The 24,232-nt window shown below is 42.2% G+C and overlaps 3 protein-coding genes and 1 long non-coding RNA gene across 10 annotated transcripts in view; 2 read left to right on the top strand and 2 right to left on the bottom strand.

The window, feature by feature from the left end:
• Nucleotides 1-8,759, top strand: part of brd4 (bromodomain containing 4) — a 29,574-nt gene extending 20,815 nt beyond the window's left edge. For 2 of the 3 annotated variants that reach the window (XM_051389267.1, XM_051389265.1), the window contains exons 7-19: nucleotides 85-213; nucleotides 668-898; nucleotides 990-1,225; nucleotides 1,386-1,720; nucleotides 1,877-1,972; nucleotides 2,060-2,225; nucleotides 2,790-3,592; nucleotides 3,705-3,811; nucleotides 3,923-4,073; nucleotides 4,192-4,322; nucleotides 4,458-4,663; nucleotides 5,606-5,909; nucleotides 6,109-8,759. In XM_051389267.1, the coding sequence (XP_051245227.1) occupies nucleotides 85-213; nucleotides 668-898; nucleotides 990-1,225; nucleotides 1,386-1,720; nucleotides 1,877-1,972; nucleotides 2,060-2,225; nucleotides 2,790-3,592; nucleotides 3,705-3,811; nucleotides 3,923-4,073; nucleotides 4,192-4,322; nucleotides 4,458-4,663; nucleotides 5,606-5,909; nucleotides 6,109-6,177 (2,964 nt within the window). In that variant the 3' untranslated portion in view covers nucleotides 6,178-8,759. The remainder of the gene's footprint in view (nucleotides 1-84; nucleotides 214-667; nucleotides 899-989; nucleotides 1,226-1,385; nucleotides 1,721-1,876; nucleotides 1,973-2,059; nucleotides 2,226-2,789; nucleotides 3,593-3,704; nucleotides 3,812-3,922; nucleotides 4,074-4,191; nucleotides 4,323-4,457; nucleotides 4,664-5,605; nucleotides 5,910-6,108) is intronic. The other variant, XM_051389266.1, reaches the window with a different exon arrangement.
• LOC127357118 (uncharacterized) lies at nucleotides 8,477-11,258 on the bottom strand. The gene is made up of 2 exons (XR_007882135.1): nucleotides 11,059-11,258; nucleotides 8,477-10,192 (listed from the first exon to the last, which is right to left on the bottom strand). It is a non-coding gene; the product is annotated as an uncharacterized LOC127357118 (long non-coding RNA).
• Nucleotides 11,259-11,319: 61 nt separating this feature from the next.
• lpar2a (lysophosphatidic acid receptor 2a) lies at nucleotides 11,320-14,363 on the top strand. Of its 2 annotated transcripts, none has more exons than XM_051389314.1 (4): nucleotides 11,320-11,446; nucleotides 12,220-12,972; nucleotides 13,481-13,743; nucleotides 14,105-14,363. In XM_051389314.1, exons 2-4 carry the CDS (start codon nucleotides 12,222-12,224, stop codon nucleotides 14,195-14,197), a joined length of 1,107 nt encoding a protein of 368 aa, XP_051245274.1. In that variant the 5' UTR covers nucleotides 11,320-11,446; nucleotides 12,220-12,221; the 3' UTR covers nucleotides 14,198-14,363. The 2 variants fall into 2 exon arrangements, with proteins under 2 accessions (XP_051245274.1, XP_051245276.1); XM_051389316.1 differs by lacking the exon at nucleotides 11,320-11,446 and adding an exon at nucleotides 11,466-11,607.
• Nucleotides 14,364-14,468: 105 nt separating this feature from the next.
• Nucleotides 14,469-24,232, bottom strand: part of pbx4 (pre-B-cell leukemia transcription factor 4) — a 29,941-nt gene continuing 20,177 nt past the window's right edge. For 2 of the 4 annotated variants that reach the window (XM_051389308.1, XM_051389310.1), the window contains 5 exons: nucleotides 23,913-24,103; nucleotides 23,604-23,739; nucleotides 22,293-22,449; nucleotides 18,576-18,662; nucleotides 14,469-17,989 (listed from right to left, as the gene is read on the bottom strand). In XM_051389308.1, coding sequence (XP_051245268.1) covers nucleotides 18,619-18,662; nucleotides 22,293-22,449; nucleotides 23,604-23,739; nucleotides 23,913-24,103 — 528 coding nt within the window. In that variant the 3' untranslated portion in view covers nucleotides 14,469-17,989; nucleotides 18,576-18,618. Of the gene's footprint in view, nucleotides 18,017-18,575; nucleotides 18,663-19,660; nucleotides 19,765-19,874; nucleotides 19,878-22,292; nucleotides 22,450-23,603; nucleotides 23,740-23,912; nucleotides 24,104-24,232 lie in introns of all 4 variants that reach the window. The other 2 variants (XM_051389311.1, XM_051389309.1) reach the window with 2 other exon arrangements.

Raw genomic sequence — 24,232 nt, 5'->3', positions numbered from 1 at the left:
CTCGTTTATAACGGTACCATAATATATTGAAACGAGAGGATTTGTGGCATGGCAACTAATTATTATCCTTGATGTGTTTAATAGGTCAAGCTGGAGAACAGGCAATACCGGGAACCCCAGGAGTTTGCTGCTGACGTACGATTAATGTTTTCCAACTGTTACAAATACAATCCACCAGACCACGAGGTGGTAGCTATGGCACGCAAGCTGCAGGTAAATATAGTCTAACTTGCAAACAATGTTACTTAGGAAAAGTAGTAGTACAAATGACAGGCAGTTCACCAACATAGACACAAATGGATAAGTTGAAATCAGCCATGTTGATTTTCATTATTTCAATTAATTATCAATGTATAATAGTCAATACAAAAATATTTGTAATCCATGTTTTATAGTTACAGGGTATTATTTTTGCAATGTATTAACTGTCCTGTTTAGTGTTACTGGGAATTAGGTCGGTAATTCCAATTATCTTTTCATGTATCAACTAACTTACAAGCACCCATTTCAAAAGTGAGCAACAAATTAGAGTGCATCACTGTTTGTTTTAGTTTACATTTGCAACAAAACTCTGTCTTAAAAATGTCTAATGTTTGTTGTGTTTTGAGTGTTCCTACAAACACACACACATCATGCTTTGCTTGTTTTGTTTCTTTTCATTTTATAGGATGTCTTCGAGATGCGATTTGCCAAGATGCCAGATGAACCTGAGAGCAAGCCTTTGGTTTCTGCCCCAGCTCCTACGCTTCACCATCCTGCCCCTGTTAAGCCCCAGCCTCCTTTGGCCCACGTTGCCTCGTCTTCAGACAGCTCCAGTGACTCATCCTCTGAGTCTGAGTCTTCCACGGATGACTCTGAAGAGGAGAGAGCACAGAGATTGGCAGAACTCCAAGAACAGGTCAGTGACCAAAGAAGGTTCAGGGTGGCTGCAAATTTGTAGTCCAACCCTTGTTACATTTGTTGAGAACTGGTCTCTTCTCTTCGTACAGTTGAAGGCTGTCCACGAGCAGCTAGCTGCCCTGTCCCAACCACAAGCGAGCAAACCAAAGAGAAAAGAGAAAGAGAAGGAGAAGAAGGAGAAGAAAAAAGAGAAGCATAAGAAGAAGGGAAGCATGCCTTCTCTTGTAGATGAGATCCAGGATGCTACACCCATTTCTCAGCACTCTAAGAAGACCAAGACAAGTAACAATAACAACAAAGAGGTTGTTCCCAAGAAGAAACCCAGGTAGGTTTTACATTTGTGTAAACTTTCTCCATGTCCTGCAGTCAGTTAGAGCAACTCCTGGGCATTAGATGTTTCTTTTGCCATCAGCTTGCCAATGCACAATTCAATAATACCCTTACTCATTTTATATCCACCTTCTTATGTATTTTACCTTTTGTAGTAAAAAGGAAGGCATGAAAAGCAGTCATCCCTCCAACCTGCAGCCAGTTCCCAGCCTGGAAGATGACCTGGGGGCAGCTGGGTCATCAGCTACAGGGGAAAAGTGCAAGCCTATGACATACGAGGAGAAGAGGCAGCTTAGCCTTGACATCAACAAGCTTCCTGGGGACAAACTCGGCCGTGTAGTGCATATCATCCAGTCCAGAGAGCCCTCACTCAAAAACTCAAACCCCGATGAGATCGAGATTGACTTTGAGACGCTAAAGCCTTCCACTCTGCGTGAGCTGGAGAGATATGTGTCTTCCTGCCTCCGTAGTAAGAAGAAAAGGGTTCCAGGTAAGTCCAGTAAGAGGAACTGATCAGTCTTTGGAAGCGTGATTCTCTAGTTCATTTAGAAATGTGACTTTAGGAAATTACTCATAGTAATTTCATATTTAATGCTTTATTATGAAAATGCATGAACACGTTGTTGTTGTTGTTGTTGTTGTTCAGTTGAGAAGCCTGTGGAGTCCATGGCTACCTCCAAAAAGACTGGATCCTCTTCAGAGAGCAGTGGCTCCAGCACAGACAGTGAAGCTGATGGGACAGGTGATTTGCTGCATATTAGACGACTCAAAATGCCCATAATCAAGAGGATAAAGTTCATTACCAAATCTTTATTTCACATATTTTCAGGAATAATAAAGCAGCAGAAGAAGAAGGGCCCATCTGTGAAGGAGGGGAAGAAGACGCATCTTCACATTCAAAGCGGCCCTCCTCAGGCTGTGCTTCATTCCCAAGCTGCCGGCATACAATCCAGCAGTCAGTTGAAACAGCAGCAGCAGCAGCAGCAGCAGCAGCACAACAGCAGCAGCAACAGCAGCACCATCAGCCATCTCCTACAGGCTTCATAGTTCCCCCTGTAGCTGCTCTGGAGTCTTCCCAGTTACTGGAGACAAGCTTTGAGTTCGGCCAGCCTCTCATGCATCTGTCTCACCACACGGGCAACTCCTCATCACCTGCACCTCCACACCTCAACGCTCATTCTGCTGGTCCAGTATCCCCTGAGACCCACCCCTTCCTCAACCAGCATCCCATCCTCCCATCTCCAGGTAAGAATGTATGCAGGCTACTGCACTTTTGACTGGTCCAATACTAATGAAAAATGAATAATGTCTCCTGCAACCCCCATGTCCCCATGCAGTTTTCAATATTGGCACACATCAAGTCTAGATTATATTTTTTCTTTCTTCTTCCTTTCCTGGAACTATGCATCTATAGCTTTGCACAGTTCCATGCCTCAGCAGCCTTCTCGACCCAGCCACAAGGCAGCGCCTCTTCATCCCAAACCCCCTCAGCAGCAACCAGCACCTCCTCAGCAACAGCAGCCACCCCTGCAGCAGCAACAGCAGCCACCCCTGCAGCAGCAACAGCAGCAGCAACAGCAGCAGCAGCAGCAGCAGCAACAACAACAACAACAACAGCAACAGCAGCAGCAGCAGCTCCAGCCCCAGTCAGCACCACCACCACAGCACCAACTCCCCTCTCAGATCCTTCACCCTCCTCAGCCCTTGCACCAGCGGCCCATGTCCCCTCCAACACTCACACCCCAGGGCTTGCTTTCTTCCCAGCCTCCCCAGATGCTGCTGGAGGATGACGAAGAACCAGGCTCTGCAACGCCTATGAACCAAGTACAATTATACCTACAGCAGTTCCAGCAAGCCCGTCAGCCCCAGCAGTCCATGCAGTCGCTCCAGGCGCAGGCTCGTCAGCAGCAGCAGCAGCAGCAGCAGCAGCAGCAACAGCAGCAGCAGCAGCAGCAGCAGCAACAACAACAACAACAACAACAACAACAACAACAACAACAACAACAACCACCAGGACAGACCTCTCTCCTGCAGTCTGTCCAGGGACAATCTCAGCTTTCCTCTCAGACCACGCTGCCTCCTCCACATCTCCCTGTTCATTCCCAGGCTCAGCCAGCCCCATCACATCAGGCCCCGCCCCAACAGATGCCTCTACACCAGGCCCGCCACATGCAGCACACTCAGCAGCAGCAACAGCAGCCACAACAGCAGCAACTGAACTACCAGCAGGGTCCTGGACTAGCTGGTCAGTCCCAGGGAACACAACACAAGATATCCATGCCCACCAACAAAGCACAGCAGATCATCCAGCAGCAAGAACAGCCCTCCCCTCGCCCGACCAAGGCAGACCCTTACAACACGGGTGAGTTTGAGAAAATCATACAAATATGTATTGCGTAACTGGTTGTAGAAGCAAAAACTGTACACATGAATAATGTGGGCTGAAGATTTACACCCCTCCCTTCCATTGACAGGTCTCATGAGGGACAACCCTTCGCCTCTCATGATGCATTCCCCTCAACTTCCCCAGTACCCACCTGTGTCTCACCAGTCTCCACCTCACAACATGCAACCCAAAAAGGTGAGAAACTTGTATAGGTTGGACACAATATTTTAGTAGGTTTAGTGCAGCAATTACGTTATGTCTCCACATGCCTGTGTCTGACTTTGACTCCATTTGCTTGTGATGCAGCAGAGACCCCCTGGGAGTCAAGTTGGGATAAAGGAGGAGAAACTCCCTCCATCACCAGTGATGAGAGGAGAGCCATTTAACCCTGCAATGAGACCAGATCATCACAAACATCCTGACATCAAACCTTCTCAACCAGGCCACGGCCAACAGAGTGAGTACCAAGACTTCTTGTTTTTCCTTTCTGTGGTCAAAATCCATAAGAAGAAAAAGCTGCACAAGATATTGAGACTATGCTTGTTTGTTTATGTGTGTGTATTGATGTTGTGCAGATGTGAAGTCTATGGACAGCTCACGACCTGTAATCCGCTCCTCTGAGCCCAGTGGGCCGCCCTCCTCTCTGCAAGACAAGGATAAGTTCAAGCAGGAGTCCAAGGCGCCCATTGCCCCCAAAAAAGTACAGGTGGGTGCAGTCGCTTTTTTAATCTCGTACATCTCTTTAATTTCTTTGTATAGGAACTTTATGCGATTGCATCTTGCAAGATATTTGATTGGCTCGTGATTGATCATTAATGTGACTCTCCTCTTCTTGTCACAGGATGTGAAACTGAAGAATATGGGCTCATGGGCCAGCCTGGCACAAAAGTCCACATCTACGCCCTTATCTGCAGTGAAGTCATCGAGTGACAGTTTTGAGCAGTTCCGTCGTGCTGCCCGGGAGAAGGAGGAGAGGGAGAAAGCCCTGAAGGCCCAAGCCGAGCAGGCGGAAAAAGACAGATTACGCAGAGAGCAGGACAAACTACGGTAAGGTTGTCTGGAAAGAAGACTGGAGAAAAAAGAGGGCTGCAATGTTTCTTCAGGAGGGACTTTATCCCCTCTGTTGGGTTCATGTAATTACATGTTGAGCAAACCTTCAAAGAGCCTCAACTACCTAAAGAAATCGGATATTGTATCATAACATCAACAATGTTAAGGTTTCCACATGTAAAGCACAGCACCAGGCATAAATTAAAAACTAAAATGTACTTGGATGAGGGCAGTTGTTTTAGTGTGGGTTGCCAGATGATAAATAAGACACAGGAAACCCTATGAGGTGACATATTATATTATGCCCTCTAGTGGCCATATTGTAGGACCACAGCAGCAACTAAGACATGAGTAACTAAAGACTGCAGGAGGGGTTGTTTCAGATGTCCATATTTGAACCAGAAAATATTAGAATCAGTGCATTGGTTGGTGGAGTGTGATGTCAGTCCTCAGCAGCTGGCATCAGAGACTATATATGAGCATCTACTCTTATTGTGCCACAGATGTGCCTCAGTTAACTAACCAACTCCACTACACATATCACTCACTGCATCAAAGGGAGCATAAACTGTCAACATTCATCATGCAGTTGTTTCTGTACATTTTATTTATTACCCATACATTCCCTCACTCCATACAGTGAGTATAAATAATCTATCATTTCTACAGCTGGGCTACAAAAGATAAGCATGTTCCACTGGCTGACGCACCATAGACTCTAACTGGATAAAACAGAGCGAAGTTCTACTGTGCATTAGACAATAGCTGTTTCCTTTAGCTAAACACAGATCCTAACCCTGTATGTTTCTAAGAGATCTCCCTGTGAGACATCTAGAATGGCACCTGATTTAGCTCTAAGGATATCTCTTACATAGTTGTGAACCCGATACAGCAAAGTGAAAAGTATCTCACCGAATTATTGGCCTGAATGTCTTCCAGGGGCCGAGATGAAGAGGACATCATGGAGCCAAGCAGAAGGGTTCACGAAGAGCCACGCAGGCGTATGGAGCAGCAGCACATCCAAGCTCCTTCACAACAACAACAACAACAACAGCAACAGCAACAACAACAGCAACAACAGCAGCAGCAGCAGCAGCAGCAGCAGCAGCCGGAGCCCCAGCCAGCCCCCATTCAGCAGCCTCCTCAACCCCCCACACCGCCACAGGCTGCCACACAGAACCCACTAGACCAACAGAGGGAGCTAGCGCGTCGCAGAGAGCAGGAGAGGAGGCGGCGAGAAGCGGTGAGATAATTATCTTAAGCACTCTTTAGTTTTATGGAGTTTAATGATGCCAAATTGCCATGTAATAGAAATTATAGTAAATTACAAAGTGAGTTTACAACAACAGATCTCAAGTTGAGCACACACAGAAGCAATAACAGAGTATTATAAGGAGGAATGAATGTAAAGGAAATGCTCAGTGGTTCTTTTCTCTCTCCAGATGGCAGCAACTATCGACATGAATTTCCAAAGTGACTTAATGGCTATCTTTGAGGAGAACCTGTTTTGAGGAGAGGAGCAACTGAAACGCAACTGCAAAAAAAGAAAAAAAGAAAAAAAACTTGAATGATGTAAACTTCCTCTAAAGAGAGATTTGGCGACCACGCACCACAGAGGGGCACAGACTGTACGTAGATGTGACGGGCCCTCGGGGACTGAGTACAAACGCTGGACGGGCAGTCACAGCTTGCTTTGTCCCACCATCACCCTCCTCCTCCTCCTCGCCTTGCGGACTGAACACACGCAACACACGGAGATAGTCTCATTGTTTCGGATGTCATTTCCTGGGAATTTGGCTTTGCCTGCCTGATATCTCATAACAGGAGAAAGAGGACCCCTGTTGGCACAGTTGCCTTTGTCACACTTGCTACTTACAGCGTGCGTGGGCGCAACAATAAACTTCAAGAGTAAAGACATCCCAATATCTATGAAAATGCTCTGATAATGTACTGACAGACTGCGCAGAGGTGTTTTGAAACTGCCAGATGTCTGAGGTGGTGAAGAAGACTGGTCTTTTATGTTCTGTTTCGTTTTGATTGTTGTAAGTGAACACATGAAATGGTTGGGGGCAACTTCCATACTGTAAATCATGTATATTTCTCAGCAGAGAAGGTACAGTTTGCCTTACACCTGTTTCCTAAACAGACCATTATGTTCTGTGGCCTGCACACATGGACAAACCAATAACATTTACAACCAGAAGTAGGAGCTGTGCAGACCTTTTTTTCATCATCTAGTATCTACTGTAAAGAAGTATTTTCTTATACTACAATAACTGTTTATTTTGGATCTTTCTTTTTTTTTTTCCTATTTAGGTCTTTCACACCAACACACTCCACCACCTATGTCTATGCCAAACAACCCATTATCTTTTATGCTAAATTAATTGTCCTAAAACATGATAGGTAGCTAGTGACAACAACAAAAAAAAAACCCTGAATATATGCATTATCATAGTTCCAACAAGTATATATCAGAGACAGAATCAGTTGAAGTTTTCATCCTGCCTTGTATTTTTCATTCCAAACTACAACAGGAATTTGCTAGCAGAAGAAGGGAAAGGTCCAACCGTTTCTGAGCTTTAGTTGGAATATGATTTCACTACAAGTGTCGCACCATTATTTGTATTACACTTTGAGACAATATGTTCGAAAATGTCCATATTATTGGCCTGTTCACAACAGTCACACTACTGGATCAGTTAAGATATGAGAAGATGAGGAGCCCCTTGCTGTTTCCCGCTGCGTGCGCTTCGATCTTACCTAAAGGTTTTGATCAAACGTCAATGGGCCGAGTGCTCGAGGCAGAAAGTGGACGGTCAGGGGCTTTAAGACAAACACTTGACACCTTTTCTGTAGCGGTTACTTGAATCAGGTTAGTAACAATAGCTGAAGGGACTGAAAGGAGCTCCCAGTTAGGTTTTTTTTTTTTTTTTTTTGCATCAAATCGTCTTCTAATTCACTGAGGGCACACTGTTGACAGTACAAAATAAAAAAGGCAAACAATTACAAAAGTTAAGAAACGGAAAATGCTGAAAAAAACAGTTTTGATTTATATCTTTGTTCTTGTTCAATAATAGTGGATGTGAGTTATAATGCTGTTCTTGGAGACATTGTTTGGATTGGGGATGGGTTGAAATCCGAATGCATCTCGTCCTCTTCACTTGTCTCTTATGGTGTTTTTCTCCAGTGCCTGTATTGTATTGCAATTCTCGTTGGCTTATATTACACTTCGAGGGGGTTTAGAAAGGGGGCGAGTCAGGACTGGGTGGTGTAATATTTGAATGGGGGGGAGATTTTTTGAAAGAGTTTGTGTAAAAAAAAAAATAATAAAAAAAGGAAAAGACAGCATTTTATATTTTACCCGTTGTCAATATTCGGGTTTTAAAATTTAGTTTTAGCTGGACTTCTATGAGTGTACACATCTGACAACTACTTTCTCATTTTGTTCAATCAGCATATTTTAGGTAGATATGTTTCAGCGTTGCCACACTAGCGTTTGAGTCTGGTCTGTGAGTGTGACTGTGTAAATTTGGACGGCTGTGTGACTGTGTGTGTTTTTTTTGTTTTGTTTTGTTTTTTTTGTTTTTGTTAAAAACTTTTAAAGTGTGTGGTGCAGGAGGCATGTTCCCCGATGTAGATAAGCATTCTATTGATGAGAATAAACAGATAAACAGTACTTCAGGAGAACTTGTTTCTGTGCTTAAGTCACCTTTTTATTTCTATGAAGTCCACCATATATGAGTATAGAATTTATTAGACTGGTTTTTGAAAGGGTTAAAAAAAAAAAAAAAAAAAAAACTTCATTCCTTTTTAGTCTTTTTTTTTTTTTTTTTTTTCCTTTTCACAATAACTGTTGGACATAATGTGCCATGAGTTCTACAGAGAATGTGCTGACCCGCAGCTCAGCCGAGAGTTTGCTTTATTCAGGTATTTTATTTTGTGTTACATTTGTTCTGTTTTGGGGGTTCTGTTGAAACATTTTCCTCGATTATCGTTTGGTATGTGAGTGGTCTATCGAGGTCTCTGATTCAGTCTGTTATGATCATTGAATAAACTCATCTCTTTTATAGAAAATAAAAAATAAACGAAACTCTGTCTCTTGTTTTGTTTTTGTTTTTTAAATGTGAAATACCTCTCGGTATCTGATATGTGGAAAGAGGAAGCATGCTCGTTCTCGTTTAGCAGATTCTCAAGAGATTCGGTCATTGTCAGACCAGTTTTACACTTTAAGGAAGGGAACTAACAGCACTTCAGAAACAGTTTTGCCACCCACAGGTGTAGAGAAAACCCTTTTGCAGTTTGGGCACGTGGTAATGAATGACATGTAGTGCACTTTTATTGAACTTTCTTTTGTTTGTTGGCAGACAAATCTATCTTCTATGTTTCATACTAGTACCCCTGTAGTGGTGAAAATAGTAATGCAACAAAAAGTGGAAAGAATATCCTCAAAAATGCAATTCAGCTGTTGGCTATAAAGAATTTATTTAGAGGTTTTGTAAATTAGTTGAAGTATTTCCCTTTATATTAGATATTCAGCATCAGAGATATAACTGATACATAACTTTTTTGTTTGGTCTCTGCATCCATCTGCCCCCCACCTCTCATTATTTTTCCATTGTGTGACAGAGGACACAAAGTAGCACCATATCCTCTTCACAGTATTCACACACTAATATTGTTCAGTTATATTTAACAGGTTTTAGGATGTAAAATTAAAAGATCATTACACATCTTCAGTTCCAACCTGCTGTTACTTTTATTGAGTGACACTAGAACAACTGGCACTGTGGCTCTGATGTTGGCTGGATCTGGTTTTGAGTATGTTGCATCCATTACACCAAGTGTCATTGTTTACTTGTAGTAGGATTCATTTATTTGTTTTTTTCTGGTGCCGTAGGACAAAAACAAGGTTGAGGACACTTAGATTATCTAGTTTGATCATTATTATTCTTTAAGATAGTAATTTGTTTTATTTCTTTTTTTATGTACAACACAGCTCTCTGTTGCATTTGAACAGACATCCAACAATAAATGTTTAAATTTACATACTTGGACAGCATATTAGGATTCCTAATGGTGAATCCTCTTTGGATTATTTTATTTTGAAGGTATTAGCTGAAAGTGTTAATATAATTCAATTCAATTCAATTCAATTCAATTCAATTTTATTTGTATAGCGCCAATTCATAACAGAAGTTATATCAGGACACTTTTCAAATAGAGCAGGTCTAGACCGAACTCTTTATAACATTATTTACAGAGACCCAACAGTTCCACCATGAGCAAGCACTTGGCGACAAGGGCAAGGAAAAACTGCCTGTTAAAAGGCAGAAACCTAGGACAGATCCTTCGGCTCTAGGTGGGTGGTCGTCTGTCTCAACCAGTTGGGGTGAGAGAGAGAGCGAGAGACAGAGAGAGAGCGAGAGACAGACAGACAGACAGACAGGTGCACAGCAACAACAGTATTGGTAATGGCAATCTAGCAGGACCATGGCAGGAGGCTCCACCAGGATCGACAAGAACCTGCGAGACGAAAAAGCACAAGAAGTGAAGTTAGTAACATGCAGTAATGGAACATGAATTAGTGCAGAAAGAGAGAGGAAGAGAGGAGCTCAGTGCACCATGGGAAATCCTCCGATAGTCTAGGCCTATAGCAGCATAACTAAGGGATGGTTCAGGACTCACCTGATCCAGCCCTAACTATAAGCTTTATCAAAGAGGAATGTCTTAAGCCTACTCTTGAATGTGGAGAGGGTGTCTGCCTCCCGAACCACAACTGGAAGCTGGTTCCACAGGAGAGGAGCTTGGTAACTGAAGGCTCTGGCTCCTGTTCTACTTTTAGAGACTATAGGAACCACAAGTAGCCCAGCATTCAGAGAACGTAGTGTTCTAGTGGGGTAATAGGGTACTATGAGCTCTTTAAGATATGAAGGGGCCTGACCATGAAGAGCTTTATAGGTGAGGAGGAGGATTTTAAATTCTATTCTACATTTTACAGGGAGCCAATGCAGAGAAGCGAGTACAGGAGAGATGTAAACTCTTTTTCTAGTTCCTGTCAGTACTCGTGCTGCAGCATTCTGAATTAATAGTATGTCTGACTTGATGCTAGAAACTCACGTATTCAAGGTCTTTACCGCCCTCCAGTGGTCACAGTAACAAACCACAATAAATCAAATAGTGGCTAATGCGGAGTCATTATTATCAATATGAACAGATCAATATCAGTGTGATGATCAAAAATAACATGATATATAAATGAATGAATAATAATTGCATTACTAAAGAGTTTACTTCGTAGTGGTGACTATTGATATGTTTGTTTGCACCTCTTAAAAACACATCTTCAGTGTGAATATCAGTTTTATGTATTTAATCTTTCTGTCACTTACTTCACTTGTAGCTCCGAGTCTTTGCTCTACTTTAAGAAGTGATTTAAACACTGAAACTACCCGAGCAATATCTCAATTATCGTTAGATTTTGAATCCTCAAAGCAGAAATGTCGGCTTTAGAGGCACAAAAAGAGTCAAACCGACTGTGTGTATGTTTTTTTTCTTTTTCTTCCAGCTTTAGTTGGAGGCGCCTCGCACTACCGGGGAGGGTGTCGACAGGTCCAGCTGAACTGAGTGAGAATCAGAGGCGTCTACCTGAAACTGTGCCGTCGTGTGGACGGACAGAAGTGAAAGCAACTAACAGTCTTCCTCTTTCAACAAATGGCAGCGGAACAACTCTAGTTTCGTGCCGGACGTGTCTGGATGGAGGAAAACCTAACCACGGCGGTATGTTAAAAATAAGAACATATAATAATAACTGTAGGAAGTCTAGATGAAACATTATTCTCAGCGCCAGTTTCCTTTTTTATCAGATGAGATTCAGTATCAGTGGCGCGTGTACCTGCAAGTTGAAACACATTAGATGAACTAAAATGTTTCACAGTCGGGTATGTATGTCCCTTATTTTGAAATGTTGTCTCAGAATAAAGAGGGAACTTGAGTTAAATTGTTTAATTGTTTGCTCGCTAAATTACCAAATGGTTTCAGCTTCTTGGATCTGAAGGGTTGCTGTTTTTTTTTTTCTTTGTTGGGTTTTGGACAAAAAGAGCAATTCGAAAATGTCAACTTTGGTTTCTAGAAATTTGTAATATTTTTTTTTTAAATTTAGCCGATAATATTTGGAGACTTATCTGTCACGGACACTATGATGGAGGATGTGTACTGCTGATAGGACACCCACTGAAAACCACTGTGTTAAACTGATCTTGTTATGTGTACAGAGCAAGTGTCTGGACTCACAAAATCCACAGTGCAAGTGTAACAATGCAGGGTCATAATTAAATGGATAATACAGCAACAATGAGAGGCTGATAGTTTCAAATAGTTCTAGCATTAAATTGGTTAAAGTCTGATATTGGACAGGAAGAATATTGAACCTGTACTGAAAGGGAAGCCTTACATTGAAAAGATAACAGTTTTGTACATCATCAGCTGTTGCATCTCTTGTAGACAACTTGTGTGTGTATTAACATCCATGAATGTGTGTTTTGTGTCTGCAGTAATGGCCACAGAGAGCAGCATGTGGAATACCTGCGACTACAGTCACAATGTCACGTTCTTCTACGACTATGTGGGTAAAAACATCAGCTTATATTGGACGACGCGGGACTTAGTGGTGATTGGACTTGGACTGACAGTATGTCTCATCGTGGTTCTGGCCAACCTCATGGTGATGGTGGCCATCTTCATGAACCACCGTTTCCACTTCCCCATCTACTATCTCATGGGCAACATGGCTGCAGCAGACCTGTTTGCAGGGATCGCCTACGCCAACCTGATGTTGAACACGGGCCCTATGACGCGCAAGCTCACCAAAGAGCAGTGGTACATCCGCGGGGCTTTGATTGAAATGAGCCTGACAGCCTCAGTGGCCAACCTCCTGGCTGTCGCCGTGGAGCGCCACCAGACCATCACCACCATGCAGCTGCACAGCAAGATGACCAAACGGCGCGTGGTGCTGCTGATAGTCTGCATCTGGGCCGTGAGCATCATCATGGGCCTGGTGCCCTCCACGATTTGGAACTGCGAGTGTGATCTGGATGACTGCTCCACCATGGCACCCCTCTACAGCCGCCGCTTTCTCATCTTCTGGGCAGGCCTCAACCTGCTCACTTTCTTTATCATGGCTGGCATGTACACTCGGATCTTCATGTATGTGAGATACCAGAGCAGGTACACATCTCGGCACACCGCGGAGATGTGGCACAGCCAGACTGTTGTGAACCTGATGAAAACTATCTCCATGGTTCTGGGTGAGAAGTTTGTTTGTCTGTCACCCTCCACTGTTGGATGTTAGTTGTGGGTCAAAGGTCAAGTTTGTAAGGTTTGGTTTGTAAGTAGCACCGTCTTCCTCAGGAAACACACATCACCGTGGCATGAACAAAATATAAAAGAGCTTGTTGTTGTTGTTTAATGGCGCTTGCTACCTGCAGCCTCCCACTTCCTCCACAAACCAGTTTTGCAGCTTCACCTGTATTTGTCAGACCTCATCTGATTGCTGCAGTTAATAAGTTCTAACAGGTTGTTAGGAATTTCCAGCATGTCACAGTGAAGTCATAATCCACCTCTATCATTGCTCAGGCGACACATCTCCTGGAGGTAAATGTGTTCTATGTGGCAGTATACCTTGATATTAAGCAATCAATGAAAAAATGTTGCCTAACATTGCTGCACTTAGAGACAGATTGATCATATATTACATAATTCACAGAGGATTTAGTTTATTGCTGTTTGTTTTCTGCCCATCCCACATCTCTGCAGGCGCCTTCATAATCTGCTGGACGCCCGGCCTCGTGACTCTCTTGCTGGATGGACTGGTGGGTAAAGCCAGCCACATCAACGCCGTTGAGAAGTTCTGTTTAGTGATAGCAGAGTGCAACTCTCTGGTCAATCCTATCATCTATTCCCTGCGAGATGACGAGATGCGGACAACGTTCAAGACGATCCTGTACTGCCTGTGTCGGAGAAGCGCTGACCAGGAGGGGAGGCCATCACCTGTCGTGACTGCCCCACCGCTGCCAGAGGTACAGAGTTACATCAGTTACGGTTGATACAGGAAGTTGCTTTCCGGGCAGTGCAAAATCCAGCCTGTAAAATTTAAAGGTCCAAAGCACTTACAGGCAATTAGATTAAGATTCTGATTATTGCTCTTCACTTACTCCAGGTTTTCATGTAACTTACAAAGGCACATGCTTTTTTACAATCTAACATATGAGGTACCTGGTGCAAGGAGTCAGGAAAAGTAAAGTGACAGGAGGGACAAAGTGCATAAATGACTAAATGTTGAATTTTGATTGTAGCTAACTTAGGTTAATTTCAAGGAAATTCAAAACCTAATTTTTACTTTATGCCCTGTCACGCTCAATAAATAATATTTGTCTACAGGAAACTCTTAGCTGTGTCCAGAAGCATGAAGATCAGGCCGTCTGTATGGAAACAAACAATACAGAAGACAGATGGACAATTCCTGGGGTGTAATGGCTGCAGGCCTAGGATTTAAAAAAACAAATCTTTACTCTGACATCTAACCAGCACACATTGTGTAAAAGTTTGATTCTTCTGCTGGACATTAGCCAACTTCTGCTGAACTCTTCTCCCATGTTTGCGCTTGTGAATTGAATAAATAAAACAAAACAAACATAAAGATGCATCTGTTGAAAAGCTGAAAAGGGTTTTATCCGTGTACATTTCTCAGGATAGTGTTTTCCTCAGTCTCAGTGAGGCTGACAGATTCACATATTAATCATCAGATGGTGCAATCTCTCCTTTTATTACATTTGACTATCACAAGAGCATTTGTGACAAATTATAAAATGAAACACTCTAAAGTCTGAAATCAAATACTGAAAAATCACACTAAATCATTTTATTAATTTTCTAATAAGAACACTACAATTTGTCATATTCTTCCTTTTTGTTTTTACTCTTTCTAGAACAATTCTAAAGTTGAGGTATAAAAGGAGTTCATACAGACTCACAAGTCTGAAAACAGTGGGGGTTATATACAAGAGAAATGGAAAGACAGAGGTAGAGAGAGGGGTAAATACAAGGGAAAGAGGGGAGATACAAATATACTAATAAAAACAAAAGAAATCAAAAGGTTTAGGAAGCCATTTGATGCTGTGGAAGTCATTTAGTCAGAATCCAAACGAGATATAAACATGATCAACGGTTAAATGTAAAATTATGTTCTGTGTTTTAGAATTGCAGATCTAAGATATAGGGGGACAACGTGTGTTTTAGTGTTTAGACATGAATGTTTTTTTATCTGTACGCATTTAAGTGTAAAGGTATGTAGGCCTTCCTCTTTCATGATGTCACAACTTTTCAAAGCAAATTCAGCATCAACACCCTGAGTTGCATGCAAATACTTGCTTATTCTCACTTACTCACAATGTTTCAGCATTAAAAATGACCCACGGGAATACATTTTAGGGTTGCACCTTTACGTTTAGCTACATGGGCTGATACATTTGGAAAAAGAAGAGTTTGTATTAACAGCCCTTCATGTAACTATTCAACTGTTTTCAAAACTCCTTTTTAAAAAGACCTTAGAGATTCAGTGGAATAATTTGAGCAGGTTTCAGAAAAGATTTAAAAGTGTGGAAAAGTTAGAAACTGAAAGTGAATTGGAAAGGGAGGGGTCCATAAAATCTATACGTCAAAAATGCATCAAATCATGACCACTGGAGAACCTCAATTGATAGTTTTTGTTCCACAGCACCAAATGTTTACACCTGTAAACCCCACATTGCCTCCCGGTTATGTAACAAAAGACCTAAATAATATTCAAAACTGATACAGAGTTATTGTGAATCCTGTGACACAAAGGCCAAATAAAACTGGCAGATCTCAAACAAACAACAAAGTTTATAAAAGAAAAAAGAAAAAATACTGAAACATTACACAAACTGTACAGTGACATCCATTACAACAGGTAGAAAAAGGGGGAGGATGATAATTTGGTGTGGTGATAACGTTATTCATAAGATACAGTCGTATGAACTGCGATGAGTAACAAAATAAGTAATTAGATGTGGGAAATCACATATGACCAGCCTAGAAGCTCAAGTTTTGTTCTGTAACATGGTTCAACAAAGTCTTGACTGACACTTAAATCTTCATAAGGCTTTACCTTACTATCAAAATGCTTTGTTATTCACATAACCGTTAATGTATAAAATAGTTCCAAAAAATGTAAATCACCAAAAACAGGTTGCAGGTATGTCTTAAACGTGAGTTAAGAGTTTTACTACACCCAGTGCTGCCTCTTTTTTTGGTAACAGAGGAGAGAGAGAAGCCCTTGCCCAATTGGCCATAGAACTAAGAGGAAAATAGTTGTGGTTTTACCAGAAAATATTAAAAGATGGGTACAGGGGAGAGCATACCTTCTATGCTCACAATCAAAATACAGGTGTGATATGACAGTCCTCACTCCACCCACCCTCCCATGAACGCCCCACAACAAAACCCCCCAAAAATCAAATCAACTTGAGGCATGACAACACCACACAGAGAGACACAGATACAAATATAATTCCCTCCTCTCCTCAAACTGAAAAGGTGGCTGTGCACCAACTTTAGAGAGAGATACAGAGTAGCATTATTACATTGCTGAATGTGGTATTTTTGGTTTTGGTACAACAGAAGGTTGTAATGTGTTGCCTCGGGCTCACAAGTTTAAATGTTTCAAGATGGGGAGGAGATCTCAGTTGAACCCCACCTGGTGTGCCATTGGCTGGTGGAAGCACCCAGTCTCTATAATGCTTACAAAGGTCAGAGGGCACCAGCCAGTTTGACTAAGACATCCCAAGAACACTGTACACACGCCCACACAGAGACACACACATCATAGCAATACATGATGCACTTTTTCCTTTTTGGTCTGACTGTAATAATTATACCCTTTATTTTTTTGTTAATAAAAACGAAGCTAAAAACTCGGAAGGTTAAATGAAAACAATATTATCACGCCTAGAAGTCCTACATGCATGGAAGACAGTCACGTTTCTAAATTCATGTCACGTTTGTCCCAATAACACATCAATGCCCCACAATCTTTCCACCCATCTCCTAACGTCATTTAGATGCTTTATTGAGCTCATTTTTGGTGGTGGCTGGTGCATTCTTGGTGAAACAGCATTAGAAAATAGCCTACAATCAAATAAACTAGTGGACAGAAAGCAAGAAGTAAAGTCTACAAGCCATCTACCAACACCCTCTATTGGTTAGCAACAAAAAGGGCTATTAGTTACATCCACCCAACCAAAGATATTCTCCTCTGTCTGCCCTTTCCTCCTCTTCTCACCAGCCCTATCATCATCTGTCCTGTCTGGTTTAGAACAGTGATCCCCTTAACTACCATTTTACAGGTAGACACGCCCACAACGAGGATACTAACTTTTGTGCTCGACACATCTTTTATGTCAGCTCACTATGAAAACGACTGAAAAGTTGTGAGGTGTGCGTTATGGAAGGGGGGGTGCATGCACATTTGTGCATATCTCAAGTACTCACTTTGAAATCTCCAACAGAATGGAACATCAAGCTATAAGGACTGGAAGTTACAACAGTGTCTTGTGTTGAGTCGGCGGAGGGTGATCTCAAGAGGAACAGATGTGTTGACAACTACTGGGGCAGCACTTTGGTACGAGCAAGGTGAGCAGAGCTCCCTGGTGATCCGTATCAACAGTTTGGCTGTCAAATGCCAAGGCTTCAAGAGATACAGGCAATCACACACAGTTTTCCAAAGCAAAGGGTTGAGTGCAGAGGTCAACAGCACATGGACAAGCTGTGTGAGTACTGTGTGAAGTTAACGTGCATATACACATAATGTACAGACATCATGATCATCTACACAGCTGGGTCAGTGGTTTTCAAAAGGTCCTTGATAGTAAAGATGTTTTCTATCTGTCTCGGCATCAGTAAGCTCCGTCCCTCTTTCATTCAGAGTTATGGAGCTTCTAGCATTGAAGTGGAGCTGTGGGGAGGAGGGAGAATTCCTCCTAACTACTGGTCGGCTGTCCTGTGTTCCAGCACAGTGTGTGTTTATGAAATGCGAGTACAGCCTTGTGTGGCTGTCTAGTTGAGAGACGAGGGAACAGTGAAAAATGAGGACAGGGGATGGTAGTCGAAGCAGACCGCGGTGGGAATGAAGTGATGGCAAGGAGAGCCACCGAATCAGTTGGAGGTGTCGGAGTGGACGCTGCCAGGAGGACCGGGAGGGGAGGTGACCGAGGGGGGGTTGGTGGTGTCCTGCCAGCTGTTAGCCTGCAAACAGTCAGGGAAGAGAGTATTCTGCATGAAGAAGGAGTTTTATAATTAGTGGTCTAAATCAGCTATATTTGTGCTTACTAGTCAAATGATGCATCCTCGAGATAGCCTAGCGGTTGCAGACAAAATGCTATTCATTCTAGGAACTACCCGTCTGTTAAAACTTAACAGTAGTTGATTTCAGGGTGTTTTCATGCACTTAAGTAACCGTGTTACTCAGAGAAATCAGGTTACTCAAGCAAACAGAACAGTTTTACATGCTGTAAATCCAAGTATACATGGAGCAGGTCAGTAATCAAATACCTCCCTGACCTTATTTTAGTTTTGGTAAAAGTTTGGAAGGGCCTATGGTTTATTGTCAGATCCCAGAAAGCACTGATTTGGTGATTTGCAAGTTAATGATGTCTAGTTGAGGTTGAAGCTGGCCGCTATCCTATCTGGGCATTTTAAGGGAAGCTTTTCAACTATGGCAGCAGTTCATCCACCTGAACTGTTCTCAGAGCATATTCTAATCAGGTATTCTGACTAACTGCAAACATATTCATCAGCTACACCTAAAAGGGGGCTTTTAGTTTGTACTCACATCCAGGCGATGAGGGGTGTAGAGGCCACTGCCCGACAGCTCCTCATAGCCGCCCGTCAGGTGTGTAGCACGGTGCAGGGTATCCACCTGTCAGAGACAAAACACACCCAAAAGTTTCAACACAAATGTCAGCACAGCATTTGAACAACTGAACAAACGTTTATGCTACCAGCTACTGCCACAGGCTGAACAAAGGAGTGATAGTGTCCACAAACCTCTACTGTATGTATCAGAGCCAGTCTGTTACTCATGACTGCTTTCCTTCAAGTGAACTCTCCCGTTTTAAACAAGTTGTTTTTTAGTCAATGCCAACACTAAACTGTGGCTTCAACTTCACAAACCTCCATTAAATTACTTCTGCTCTTACTTCCACAAAACAAAAGACTGCAACAGAAGCCTACAGCTTATCTTGTACTTTTATTTTGGTTTGTTCAATTCCTAATCTACATAGCGTTAAACAGCAGAAATCTGTGGATCAAAACTGGACATGTCTATTAACAGACAACATAAAGACAGTTCAGTTTGAGGAAACTGTTTCTTGGTCTAAACAAGGGGGGGAACACAAGGAGAGACAGGACGGAGAAATGTGTGGAAGGGCAGGGAAAACAACGACTAAAAAGATGGGGGGCTACTGAAGGGTTGGAGGTGCATGACAACCTGGGGGTAGAGAAACTGACCACCAAGTTGACAACTACAAGAGTATTTAGGGAGGCCCTGGTGCCCTTCAACTGGTCCAGGGGTTCTGTGCCGAGGCTGACCTTGTGCTTTCTTACAAAATAAATATGGGTCTGTAACTATTGAAGAATATGCAATAACACAAATTGAAACAGCCTTAAAACACATTGACATTATTCCTCTCGAGGGAAGCCATAAGCTCCTCAGGGCTCACTGTACAGAGCAAAGAAGGGTCGGTTTGTGTGTGTTTGTGTTGGGGGAGGAGTTGATTGGGTCAAAGGTAAAGTCAGGACAGGATCTGAGGAGAGGTCGAGGTCAAAAGGAGCTAGGCTAAGGGTAGGTATCCAGGGATTCTGGGTGGCTGGGTTAACGGCATTGAGGTCAACTTTGCAGCTGTCCTCAGTGCATACCTGCGGCTGTAGAGAGGGGGCGATGTTGAGACCCTCCCCGTTGAGCGAATGCAGGCTGAGGTAGGCGTCGCCTGTGTGAGACAAACTGAATGACCCCGGTGACCCTGCAGGCAATATATATAGCCAATATCCAATCAGCCCCACCATAGTGCCATGGGGTTAAAAGGTCGCCACTGGTCATGGAAACTGAGTGGGAGAGGTAAATTCTAGCAACCAGCTTCAATATGAGGGTCAGTGTTGTCAGCCATCTAAAAATCTGGCTTCTCCTCGGCATTCATGCACATTTCAGCTACACACAAACTGCTGAAATGTGTGCTAGTGAGAAAATTAAATCATAAAAAAACAGGTCTATGTAATTCCAAAATGTGCACACATGAATTTTACAGCTGAAAACATTTCAGTTTCCAAGAGTTGTTGATGTTTGTCTGTCAGTGTGGGCTACAATCATGTGATGGTGAAAATGGGGAGCGGCAGTCTAAAGGCTCTTATATACTCGCTGTTCCCAACCTGTCGCGCGACAAAGTGATGTCAAAATGAAGTAGCTCTCGCTGGCGCGCCAGCATTTTGGCCAGGTCGCACCAGGTGGCACGCCAAAGCGGAAACAGGAAGATGGACGATCTGTACGATCCTTCAGTGAAGGAACACAGAGATGCCCAGAGGTGGCAGAATTCATGGCGAGAAATCACCATGAATGTCGGAAAAGAGTAGGCCATATGCCGGAAAATTTGGAAGAACCGCCACGACCGATTTGGAAAAAAACAAACATTTTTCTTCTTCTTCTAATGCCTAGAAATAGCAAAGTCAGTAGCCTTTCCTCAGTTACAACACCTCTGTTCAGGAGAAGACTGCAACTAGTGTCGCGAACACCATGCGCAAGTATAAATAGTTACGGCGCTCCCGTGACGTCACATTGTCGCGCTACAGGTCGGGAACAGCGAGTATACCGAAGCTTTAACAGTAGTGAAGAACTTGAGGTGTTTCACATTGTAGATATATACATATATGTGTGAATGTAAAGACTACAGTATACTTTAAACTGCTGATTGAAACAAAAAGCTACTTTCCAACAGAAGGGTTCATTGCGCATGTTGCTCATCCCTCTCCACATTTCCCAATGTGGAGAGGGATACACTACAGTTTTGACAAACTGACACTCAGATTACACCATTTTTCTACATTGGCAAATATTTTGTATAATCAATGTACAAAGTCAAGAGGTGGTTTGTTGTGTATAATTGTGTGTCTTTTGGTACAAGTTTAACCTTTAGTAAGATATCTTGTGAATTGATTAATTTTGTGTTGGCCTATAGAAAGTTGTGGTCATATTGCATTCTTATCGCGTATTTCACCGTAACAAACATGAATGAACTATGGACTGCTCATCAGTGACAGACACTATGCTTCCTCTTACTATCTTAACATTTTGCCTTTTCCTCATTCAAAAAGACACATCCTCTGGTCACAGCAGGTTGCTATTTTGAGGACACTGAAGAGAGTGAGAGTAAGAAGGGTGACTGACTAATTTAATCATCACATCTGAATGATCACCTACCTGGTACATTCAGCTTCCTTAACAAATTGCTGTTACTATATTATTACTATGTGTTGAATAAAATAAGACCAATAAAGATTGAGGTAACTATCAAACAAGCAGATAAATAAATAACGGGAGGAGATTGTCATAAAGCACTTGAAACCTTATAACTGATGATACCCTTGGGTACCACAAAAGTTGTAAGTTGTATTTGAAAATGTTAGAAAAGCATCTGACACACAAAACATAGTATAAAAAATGAATGCAAAACTTGGCTGACAGACCGCAGCTACACACAATGCACAATCCTCAGCTTTCTGATCCTAACTAAGTGTCGTGCACATCACTTGGACATAATAGAAAACTACGGAGCCCCTAAAGGGACATGGGGGGGGAGAAACGTTTCTAGTGCGCACTAGATACTATCTTGATACGATCCCGTGTACTATCTTGTAGATCAGTTTCTAGTGCTTTTTTTCGCCATGTCCCTTTAGGGGCTCCATAGAAAACTGATGTTTAAGTGTTAAACATTTAAAAACATTAGAAAATATTTACTCATGGGGATGAAGTTTAGAAAAAATATCAATAAGAAACACAATACAATCAAATGCTTACTTGTATATTAAGTGAGATTAAGGAGGTCACACTGGTGGAAAAAAAAGTTGCCTATTGTTGTCCAAATATTTCCGAATCTTTAATTTTCTTCTGTGTTAGAATTTGAATCCTTTATTTTATGCCATGATGTAAACATGAGCCCCTGACAGCTACAGCAGTACTGGATGAGTTACGCTTGTGTCTAGGATTTTGTTTCCACACAAAATATTATATACTGTGTTGGCTGAAGAAGAGTGCTTTTAATCACTGATTTTATGCACAATAAATAAGATAATTTCACATGACTTTAATCAGTATAGCAGCTGGCTGAGAGCACATTTGCAGTGTACAGTGTAGGCCTTCCTTTGAACAATCAAGTCAGCCCTTCATACAATCATAGTGTGGTTCAGTTGTGGATAAGAATGAATGTGCATATAGAGGAACTGAAGCCTGTTCATGAGAAGCCGCAGGGCTTGTTGGTAGATGAGACGGAGCATGACGTACCTGAGTTTGGCGTTGCCGGAGAGTTAGCCTGGCTAGCCTGCGCAGACACATTGGCAGCATCCACCGCTGTTTTAACTGCGTAGAGGTTGGCTTCCTCCTGGAACTTACCAATATTCTTCTTGTAGCGTATTCTCTTGTTGCCAAACCAATTAGAGACCTGAAGAACAGACGGATGTCAGATATTCGAATGCAGTGGTTTCCTTCATGTTAATTTAGCAGTTGTAGCCTCAGTTTTGTTGATCCATTGGCTAAGAAATGTTAAACAAGGAAAATTCATCATCTATATACATTGCTGTACTTTGATATTATATGTATACTAAGAGAAAAAAACTGAACAAATTAAAGTCATTTTAAAAAGATGCTATAAAGTATGTATGTACACTACCACTCAGAAGTTTGTTGTCACTTGCCAGAAAAGCTTAATTTGGTACAGGCAGATGGCTGAGAGGACTATTCAAAATGTTTTAATGGTCTTTCGTACTTTTAGATTGGACAAAGTTCTACTTAAAAAATAGATTTAATTTAGTATGAAGGATTTGCAAAAAAAACAAGTTCATGGAGAACAAAACGCTGCACAATGATTCAACTGGACTGACAACTGAAAGGGCAGGAAGATAAAGATATGTCAAAATCATCGTCATTGGTAAAATAAACTGGAAGCTTAGCATTAAAATATTATGCAAATTTAAATAGGTTCCTGTCTCAGTCGCACATGCACAATAATGCCTATGACAAACTGGTATTAAGAGGCATGTTGCTTTAGCAAAGCATATATAAATATAGATATGGTCTAGGGTTAGCACTATTGGAATTGGATCAAGGAATATCACCTAACAAATTAAAAAGTGAAAACTTATTCAACCACTGAATAGACTGCAGAGGCCCCAAAGAAAAACAGGTTATTTAGAGCCCAGTTGCACTGTTGTGTTACAGAAATGATCTAGGGTCACTTTTCTGGACTGGAAAACAAATTGAAAATAGAAGTGTATTTTAGAGGGAAATGGTGACAACAGTATTCTCGAAGCACTGTGTGACATTGACTAAATGGAAGTCTTAAACATTTAATAGTTCTCCTTTTGGGGCCAAAACTATTTCAAATGTAAATAATACATATAGTGTCTGAAATTTACTGTTTTATTGATGGTAAAATAGCCATTATTGAAGGAAATAAGAAAAATCTAACAGGTAACCCCCAAACTTTTGAGCAGTAGTGTATGTGAAACTAAACCAAAATAACTTCAGCTTCCACAAAAGCAGCTACAATGTTATTTTACTTTGAGTCATGGATTAAAAATGGTGTTAACAATTCACCTGAGACACGGTGATCCCACACTTTTTGGCCAGTTCCTCCTTGGCTTCCTCACTAGGGTAAGGGTTAGACAGGTGGGAGTAGAAATACTCGTTCAGAACCTCTGTAGCTTGCTTGTTGAAGTTGCGCCTCTTACGTCTGACATACAGAGAGAAGAGATAATGACCAACGTGTTTGGAATGACATGCATCTCATGCATGTCTGACATCAAAATGCTCAGATCTCTTCAGTTTTCAAGAAAATAACCAACCACACAACACCACACACACAAACATAGATGGTGATAACACCACCTCGACACACAGACAGACCTAGCGTCAAGGAAGCGTGAGCGCAGAATCATGACGGCCTCGCAGGTGCTCTGCTTGAGCTGCATCTGAATGGAGCTGAACTTGCGGTGGATGATGGCCACCATGCGCTCAATCTCCTTGGGAGAGATGGGCCGTGTGCGCGACTGCTCTCTCAGCAGGTTCATTACATGGTTGGTGAACTCACTGCAGGCCTGGACGAAGGGGAGAGAGAGAGAGAGAGCAGAGTTGAATGCTACTATAAAAAGGGAAAAAAGCCCAGATTCTGTCTAGTGGCATGACTTCTAATTCTGATGATGACATGTCGGCCTCAGCTGTCTGAC

Source organism: Dicentrarchus labrax, unplaced genomic scaffold (assembly GCF_905237075.1).
Source record: "Dicentrarchus labrax unplaced genomic scaffold, dlabrax2021, whole genome shotgun sequence".
NCBI classification, from domain to species: domain Eukaryota; kingdom Metazoa; phylum Chordata; class Actinopteri; family Moronidae; genus Dicentrarchus; species Dicentrarchus labrax.
This window is presented reverse-complemented; position numbering and strand designations above follow the sequence as displayed.